This window comes from Gobio gobio (genome assembly GCF_949357685.1).
Source record: "Gobio gobio genome assembly, chromosome: 5".
NCBI classification, from domain to species: domain Eukaryota; kingdom Metazoa; phylum Chordata; class Actinopteri; order Cypriniformes; family Gobionidae; genus Gobio; species Gobio gobio.
In genome coordinates this window covers 11,418,579-11,428,300 of record NC_137101.1, presented here as the reverse complement: position 1 = coordinate 11,428,300, position 9,722 = coordinate 11,418,579, and the positions used below count along the sequence as shown (strand labels likewise).

Here is a 9,722-nt window from a genome sequence, read left to right as displayed (position 1 = left end):
TCTGTCTGTCTGTCTGTCTGTCTGTCTGTCTGTCTGTCTGTCTGTCTGTCTGTCTGTCTATCTATCTATCTATCTATCTATCTATCTATCTATCTATCTATCTATCTATCTATCTATCTATCTATCTATCTATCTATCCATACACATGTCTATCCTACTGTCCAATTGTATCCATCTAATAATAGCCTAAATAAATTTTTCTATCTGATCATTTTCCCCATTACGACTGTAAAAGACTTTTCGATCTTTGATTATTTTATTTCTTTGTAAGAATCTTGTAAGAATATCACCGGTGATTATAATAATTTTCACATTATAAAAAAGATGAAACCGTCTATAACAAAGATGAAACCTATAAATGAAAATCACACAAATATATCTCGTTGTAATTAGAAATCAAGTACACTATTGTATATCACATATTAGCTCATAAATGTTCTGCCCGTGTTTTTCCAGGTAAATAAACTAATATTTTTTCCCCCCTAAAGATGTGCCAAGATTGATTTGAATAAGCCCCAGGATCAACAGCAGATGGCGCTGCTCATACGACCACTAATCCGAACGCGTTTCAGTACATCAGCTTTAATTCAAATACGTGTGTTTTACCTACGATGTAAAACTCTACTGACGAGTATTATTGAGATATATAAGGTCATGTATAAGGTGGCAAGCCACATAAACGGGCACTTTAGACAGTCAGACGCACACTCGAGCAAAAAACGGAAGTCACCACCGGGTTTCTGTAGATACTTCCGCTCTGAATGAGGAGAGGAAGAAAAAAAAAAAGCGTATTTTCCTCCATCCTGGTATTTGCCTTCATCCTGGTCACTGCGAAGTCCCCGTACCCAAAACAGGAAGTAAGTACCAAAATCATACCTAAATTTCACTTTCGGTCGCCGATGTACGCTGGACCTGTATTGATTTGTTCTTTACATAAAAAAATAATGCACCGACATCGAATAAATGTCGTCGATACTTCACGGCTTCCTGTTGCACATAAACATGGCGTCTCATTATTCCTCATCTGCTTATTTTAAATGAGCAGATAGAAAATTAGCAACAAGTAATTACTCAGAATGGTGCATAATATTATTTTATGCTGATATTATTCCGTTTGTCAACACAGATTCTTCCACTGAGCTCTCGAGTCATGCATTTGTTAGTTTCATTCAAATTTGCAGTGAACTGGCTTAAATGTCTTATCTATATATTGTGAAATATATACAGAAGCAAACTGTATGATTTAAAATGGAAACATTTTAAAGTAGTCTAATGAATATCCAGTGCAATACAAATAAAGTGTGTATGCTTATCTTTAGCATATTATAAATGAGTCTGTCTGTCTGTGTGTTAATTAATGAACCTGTAGGCTGAGCATGAACACAGGAGATGTCCCGGCAACTGTGACCCTTGAATCCGTCAATTCTGTCACATTTACTCAGGACACGGATGGAAATATAATTCTGCACTGCCCTCAAAATGGTAAAACACACCCCTCCCCACAACCTGTGACCTCATTATATTGTGCTTTATAAGTATTTGTTTAATATTCTTGTATGGTTTGGGCATGTAGATGGGGAGGACCTGGGTTCAGACGGGACCACTGAACCCGTTCACAAACGACTGCGACTGTCCAATGACGATGGAGAAGACCCTCAGGACTCTACCTCAACGGAGTACTCCGTTGTCACTCTGCCAAGTGAGTAGAAACACACATAACTATGTGTGTTTGCAATATTTGCATTATTATTTGGTATAAACTGTGTACAAACATGTCTTTGTGTCACATAGACATGTTTGTACACAGTTTATACCAAATAATAATGCAAATATTTACTGTTTTTCAATAATTTTACAGAATGCTGTTAGCCATCGGTCATTTAAACAGATAGTCACTCCCCAAATGCCCTTATGTATGATTTTTGGATTAAAATATCCAAAAACCACTAGAACAATGTTATACATGTTGTCGACTTGTGTACTTACATTATCCCAAATGTTTATATCCAGAGAAATAAGCAATTTTAACCAGGACACGGACCGTGTCCGTGCGTCACCCATCAATGACATTATACCTGCATTACCATTGATTTCCGGTTTTATTTTGTAGAAACCATGGAAATACCAAAGACGCTTTAATATATTATATGTTTTATTAGAGGTGAGCAACTGTTTGTATACATTCATCGCCAGAAAACGAATCATTGTTATATAGCTCAACACAGTTAGTTTTATTATTTAAAGGCCCCTGAAATCAAAATGGAAGTTTTTTTTGCTTTTAGTATGACTATGTTAGCCTTAAGGTTATAAATAAGCTGGTGTGCTCCAAAACAATGACAAAATTCGCATTTTGGAGATATAAGCATTCAGAACTTACAGTCTCTCACTTCCGTTAAAATGGATCACAGATTTTGATGACATCATCGCAGACTTCACCTTCTCATCGCATCTTCTGTCCAATCAAATCCTCTCTAGAATCTTAAGCGTCTGCCCTCTACACTATAAATAGACGCTGAAGCAGTGGCTGAAATCGGTCAGCTGTCCATACATTTACTATTTTCTACATGGTGAATGGCACATAGCGCACTATACATGCGATAGGAAACAATTCAGACAGGTTGTAAATATGCTTTCAGTTGAGGCGAATGAAGTCTGGTTTCACGTTACTTTCACGCGCACGTTACTTAGACGAGAGCGCTAGTCGGAGCATACAACAAAACATATCGGACCCATTTAAATTCTGCACAAAATGCTGTATTTCAAAGCGATATGGAGGAGATTATAATGATAAACGGTTAGAGATTAGGATGAAACTCTGGCTTTACCAAACAGAAAGGCTCTCGTCAAACTGTGATATTAACAAAACGCTATTGGCTGTTTCAAAAAAGAGCAGGAGCTGCTAACAGATTGAGCCGTTTCAGGGGAAACTACGTCAACACATTGAATAATGCTGCGTGTTTCAAGGCACTAAAGTGGGCCTTTAAATCTTGTTTTCTTGATTTACCGCGAGTACCATGTTTTACCATACCTAATATCGATCTAGCTCACTGCAGTGTGTGACAAGTGTCTCATAGTAGCCGCCGAGCGAAAGCAGAGTAGCATTATAACTTAATTTTCAACACACTCAAATAAAGTATCTAATATCATAAAACAGCTGCGTTGCCCACATACACTTGACCGGAAGAAGCGGAAGCGACCTCTTGCAGCATATTAAAAGCTCCACAAAGTCAAGGTGTCATCAAACCTAGCGGTGAAAAATTACATATTGTGGCTTTAATATTTAAATTAGGGCTGGGAAAATTAACGCGTTAACGCGGGTGATTCATTTTCTCAGCTTAACGCATTAAAAATATTCAACGCAAATAACGCAGCGTCCGTTTTTATATCCATTTTTGCCTAGCGTTACATGATCACGCTCCTATTCATGTAAATGCTTCCAAACGCGACCAGACACAAGAGAACGCGCTGTATGTCAATGTCCTGTCTGTGTGGATGCGTCTCATGTCAGCTAATCGAGGGACACTCTGACACACACACACACAAACACACTCGACGCACAGGCAGACTCGCGTCAGTCTCCTGCTCACATTGAGTTCTCTTTTGCTCATGAACAAACAATAACAACAACAGAGAATTTTGAGTATTCTCATATTAGGAGTCTTAAATTAGTTAAATAACGTCTTAAATGAACTTAAAGAGTTGTGAGGAAATGAGATGCGCGGGACAGCGCGTCAGATCCGCGTCATGTTCGTCAGCGGCCATTCTTAAAGTAACAGGAGCACTGATGACGCCTGTCATTAATGTTCATCAAAGAACAACGGGAACAGAGAAAATTGTAGCTTTAATGATGATTAATCTATGTTTCATTTATTATTTATGCAGTTAAGAAAGGTGTTTGATAACTACTACATTTCTGTATATGTCTAACAGGGAAGGCCACAGGTAAAAATAACATTTATTATAATGGGTTTATGTTAAGATTGTTTTAAGTTCACTTAAATCAAAAGTTGTTTTTTTAAAGCCTAAAAAATGTTGAAATTGGGAGCTTTCAGTTATACTGTAAAGTAACGTCATTAATGTTTCATAGAGACATTAGTATCAGTGATACTGGCCTTCATTCATAAAAAGGTGCCATTACAACACATATTTAAAATATAATGTCTTTAAATTGTTTCTACATTAATTTGGAGAGTAACTGAAATTATTACAATATTAAAAACTTGCAATTAATTACAGAATTGTTTTTAATTAATGCTTTAAAGTAATATTTATAAATACATGTCTATATAATAGTGACATTTCTGTTAATATTTAATTTAAAATTCTAAAAAATACACAAAAATAATCATTTAGAAAAATTGCACCCATCACTTGCAGCACTAAACAGTAAAGATGGATATTTTATGAACTGTTTTGTGCTGATTTCAGTTACAGAAGGTGATGAAAGCTTCGAGGTGACAATGACTGCAACAGAGATGAGAGATGGGGAGCTGGAATCGGATGATCCTTGTGAAACACCGGTAGAAACCCTAGTTCATATGTTTATGAGTATCACCTTTCAGTGCTAGCTTTGCATGGATTCTATATATACCATTTATTTATTTCGAATAATCAACATGGATGTAAAACTTTTGTTCGTCAACAGGATAAGGATTCTCCTGTGCAAAAGAAAGGTGAAGATGTATCAGCTGTCAGTCAAGCCTGGTTCACCACGAAAGAGGATAAAGACACACTGGTTAACAAGGGTAAGTTTGGCATATTCTGCATATACATATCTGTATTATCATACAAACCCAGCATAAGAAATATAGGACCTGATATCAACATGCGCAGTCATAGTGTTTGTCATGTATCCTCAGGTCACAAATGGAAACAGGGTATGTGGTCAAAAGAGGAGATTGATCTCCTGATGAGCAACATAGAGCATTATCTAAAGGTGAGCATGCTTTATGAATGCATCACATTTGCCCGTGGTGCCACCTTTGATCTGCAACCTCACTCTTCATCCGTCTGTGCTTCCAAACTCAGAACCGAGGGATCCAGGACCCTGCAGAGATCATCTTTGAGATGTCGAAAGAGGAGCGAAAGGATTTTTACCGCAGTATAGCGTGCGGTTTGAATAGACCACTGTTTGCTGTATACAGACGTGTACTACGAATGTATGATAACCGAAACCACGTAGGCAAGTAAGGGCATAGTTTATTTTATTTGTCTTTTAAAAGAGATTTACAAGTCATATATAAACCAAAATGTCTGATATGTGCTTTTCTTGTCATTTAGATACACTGATGAGGAGATCAATAAATTGAAAGAGTAAGTTAAACTATGAATCTTGAATGCAATGAAGTGTAATCTGAATTTGAGAGTCTACATTGTCAAATTTCGGTGTGTGTTATTAGGTTAAGGGAGAAACATGGAAATGACTGGGCTACCATTGGGGCGGCACTTGGTCGGAGTGCATCGTCTGTGAAGGACCGCTGCCGACTCATGAAGGACACATGCAACACCGGTCAGTTTTCCCAAATTTGTATTTTAGTGTTTTCAATTATATTTGTTTCTATTATATATACGTTTTCTATTATACTAGGAGAAACATATCCATTTGAAATTATATTAAAGATATATTTTTTATGGTTTATATAAATATACATATAATATATAGAACATAGAAATGTATGTTATTGTTACTAGTTTATTAAAAGATATATACATAGAATTGATAATTAAATATATTTATATATAATGCAATCCATTTTATATATATATATATATATATATATATATATATATATATATATATATATATATATATATATATATATATATATATATATATATATATATATAATGGATAACAGTTTTAAAAAGGTTTAGGTTAAATAATTTATTAAATAATAATTACAAATAATTCTCATTATATATTATAGTTCTAGGAATAATTAATACATAAATAAATAAATAATAGTGTTTTATTTAATTGTTATATGTAATGTATGTATGTATATATATATATATATATATATATATATATATATATACACAAATATTTAAAAAATTGTATTATATTATTATACATTATTACATTTACAATACATTTTATACATAAAACCTACTATTTGTTTAAATTGTGTGTATGTATGTATGTATATATATATATATATATAATATATATATATATATATATATATATATATATATATGAGTGTATATATATAATATAGAACATATGTATATTATTGTTACTAGTTTATTAAAAGATATATATATATATATATACAACTTTATAATTTATTTATATATATATATATATATATATATATATATATATATATATATATATATATAAATGGATTACATTTTTTAAAATATGTTTTTGTTATATATTATATAATTTTTAATTTATTAAATCAGCCTTTTATATTATAGTTCTAGGAATTATTAATAAATAAATAAGTGTTTTTATTTAATTGTATATATAATTTCTGTAAACAATTTTTGTTGTAATACATATTTTGATACGTATTATGACAAATATAAAAATATTAGTGTTATATTATTATAATTTTTACATTTACTATACATTTTATACATAAAACCCATTTTTCATTTACATTTTATTTGTGTATATATAATATATATATATAAAACAGTTTTTTCTTTTGAAAAAGGTGTGATCATGGGTGACACTAACATCTTCTTAATCTCCCACGCTTTAGGAAAATGGACAGAGGAGGAAGAGAGAAGGCTGGCAGAGGTTGTCCACGAGTTGACTGGCACGGAGGCGGGCGACGTTGTTACTCAGGGAGTCTCATGGGCGTCGGTGGCTGAACTTGTCGGCACGCGTTCAGAGAAGCAATGCCGCTCCAAATGGCTCAACTACCTTAACTGGAAACAGAGTGGTGGCACGGAGTGGACCAAAGAAGATGATATCAACCTTGTACGCAGGTCGGTCACAGGAAAAAGGGCCAGCGTGGATGGTACTGTAAATCTGTTCACAAAGTAGATATAAATCATTAATCCTAACTCTGTATGAGCAGGATAGCCGAGCTGGATGTGGAGGATGAGAATGACATTAACTGGGACATTCTGTCTGGTGGGTGGAGCAGCGTTCGCTCGCCTCAGTGGCTCCGTAGCAAATGGTGGACCATCAAAAGACAAGTGGCCAATCACAAGGAGCTTCCCTTTCCCGGTGAGTCTTCAGAGTTCAGCATGTCTGCTATAATGGGAGTTCAGACACTGAAGAAATGTTCTCTGCCTGTGTAGTCTTGTTGAAAGGGCTGCAGGATGTTGTGGAGGCACCGCCGTCTACGATGAACAAGGTCGTGGTGGTTGGTTCCCGATCTGCTAATGCGTCGCCCAGCCCCGTCACTGCACTACAGATCCCAGTCCAGATCCCAGTGCAGATCACACATGTCTGTGAGTAAAAGAATCATGTGACTGTGCTTTCAGTGAACAGCTTGTGATGTTTCTTGTCTGTGCAGTTGCCGGTTGAGGGGACATCTAGAGGAATTATTGTGGTTATGTGAGTTAGATTCGATGTGAACTGTTTCTCTTTACACAGCTTCAGACGGTGCAAGTGGTGTTTCAGACAGTGAAACGATCACATTGAACTCCGGAGCCTTACAGGCCTTTGAATTACTGCCTGTGAGTGTCTCAGATTTCATTTTGATCATTTTTGTTTTCAAAACTATGAGAGTTATTAAATAATTATACTGAATTTATAAATAATTTGTGTCATTTCCTCCTTAGTCATTTCACCTGCAGCCCACTGGCACCCCTGGAACTTATTTCCTCCAAACAGGAACCAATCAGAGCCTCCCACTCACACTCTCAGCCAATCCCACGGTCACACTCACAGCTGCAGCTTCACCGTCTTCACCAGACCAGATTATTTTACACAGCCTCACGGTAAAACTTTTGTGTACACAAGGGTTATTATTACAGTTGACTAAAACTATTAAAAACATATTTGTTAACTGAAATAAAATAACATTATTTTCACTGTCCCCATCAGACTGACACCGAGAATGTGACCGTCCAGATGTCCCACCCTGGCATTATCATCCAGACGGTGACCTCAGAGGACCTCTCGGACACTCTCGGCCAATCAGAGCTGGAGGAAGAGCGGGAGCTTGTGAAGGAAGCGCTTTCGGAAAACCAAAACAACTCTGGGGAAGAGGAGCAGAGTGACGAGGGATCAAAAGATATTCATGGAGAAAGGGTATCGTACTTTTCCAAACTCCTTCCAGGAATTCTCTTGCAACCTTCCTGTTAATATAATTCTCCTTCTTTTGGTTTAGAGTCTTGACTCGCCTAAAGTCGAGGAAACGGTAGAGAGTTCTGAGATTGGCGAAGGAGCCGTCCTCTTGGTTCCGTCTCCGAGCAGCTTTATTCAATCTAATGAAGACATCAGCACCAATTCTGTCCTGCCCCTTGGAACGCTTACAGGTACTGCGGTTAACTAGCCGACGGACTATGTTTAATAAGTTATATAGAAGGCTAACAGCTAGTGAAAGCACTCTGACCATATGTTTTTCCATGCAGATCCCATTCTGGAGAACCAGGAAGAGGGATCAAACTGAAGCATGACTCCTGGAACAGAAGAACTATGCCATGGGAACCAGGATGGGAATTCCAGCACAACAAAAAGACACAAAACACTGACTTTAGTGGACATGTTCCCTTATATATGGACAAATACCGCATGCAGGATCGCCAAAACATCATCAAAGAGACTTCATCAAAACACTTTTTCAGTATTTATTTATAATAAAGTACCTGAGCCTCATCTGTGTCTCCGTGCAGTTAAGAACATGAAATACTCTGATTAAGCAACACTTATTTTTTTATGGCATATTTAAAATTATGTATTGCGTTCATTATTTTAAATGTTTTTTTTTTTTTGTGTGTGTGTGTAAGTATATCTTGTTTTTGTAGCCTACTTGCTTAACAGTAATACTTGATGAAGCTACGTGAAGCTGCACTGTTCTGATATTAGAGAGGTTGTACATAAATGTTTGTCATTCCAAATGTCCACTAGACTAGATGGCCATAATTTATCAAATGGTTTAAATATTTACCTTAATTAGTGCCTGTGTGTTTATTTATTGAATAAACAAAATGTCACCACTTTGCATGTCATTCATTGCTGTTTACCCATTCAGATTATCTATTCTTATTAATAAAGTGAATTGGACTGTAAGAGGTCAGAGATTAAGTGACAGGGGAGTGGAGGTGAATGTCATTGGTTAAATCTCAATTTGTCCCTAAAATACTGCACCAGAAAAGATGGGCTATGTTTTGTTTTGTTTGAGGTCTTAAAAGGTGTAATGTCTGCACCATACATTGCACAAATCGTGATTATGGTGGCTGTCTTGTGAACATACATGATAAACATAATTTTAAATGAATAAAAACTAAAACCTCTGACGACTCAGTTTTGTGGTTTCATTTATTAAAGGGATAGTTCGCCCCGATGATGAACATTTGTCTTCATTTCCTCACCCTCAAGTGGTTCCAAACTTCCAATTTGACTTTCATAGTATTCCTACTATGGTAGGCGAGATCTGCTTGGTTACAAACCTTCTTCCAAATATCTTCCTTTATACAGGTTTGGAACAACTTGAGGGTAAGTAAAAGATGACAGAATTGTCATTTTTGAATGAACTATCCCTTTAATGCTGATACACTTATTGGCCCAAAGAAGAAGCTGAAGAACATCT

General features: G+C 35.9%; 1 protein-coding gene across 1 annotated transcript; it reads left to right on the top strand.

The window, feature by feature from the left end:
* Window positions 1-584: 584 nt before the first annotated feature.
* Window positions 585-9,433, top strand: dmtf1 (cyclin D binding myb-like transcription factor 1). Its single transcript, XM_079816651.1, has 17 exons — window positions 585-857; window positions 1,370-1,482; window positions 1,574-1,699; window positions 4,429-4,520; window positions 4,646-4,745; window positions 4,860-4,936; window positions 5,029-5,186; window positions 5,281-5,313; window positions 5,400-5,509; window positions 6,717-6,945; window positions 7,038-7,189; window positions 7,264-7,416; window positions 7,562-7,644; window positions 7,750-7,908; window positions 8,015-8,221; window positions 8,301-8,448; window positions 8,545-9,433. The coding sequence occupies exons 2-17, from the start codon at window positions 1,377-1,379 to the stop codon at window positions 8,580-8,582; spliced, it is 1,971 nt and encodes a 656-aa protein (XP_079672777.1). The 5' UTR covers window positions 585-857; window positions 1,370-1,376; the 3' UTR covers window positions 8,583-9,433.
* The last annotated feature ends 289 nt before the right edge of the window (window positions 9,434-9,722 follow it).

Excerpts from the sequence above, each read along its gene's own strand:
- dmtf1 (XM_079816651.1), top strand. The coding sequence starts at position 1,377 with ATGAACACAGGAGATGTCCCGGCAACTGTGACCCTTGAATCCGTCAAT. Across the intron at positions 1,700-4,428 it reads CTCCGTTGTCACTCTGCCAA|TTACAGAAGGTGATGAAAGC; the intron begins GTGAGTAGAAAC and ends TGCTGATTTCAG. Across the intron at positions 6,946-7,037 it reads GATATCAACCTTGTACGCAG|GATAGCCGAGCTGGATGTGG; the intron begins GTCGGTCACAGG and ends CTGTATGAGCAG.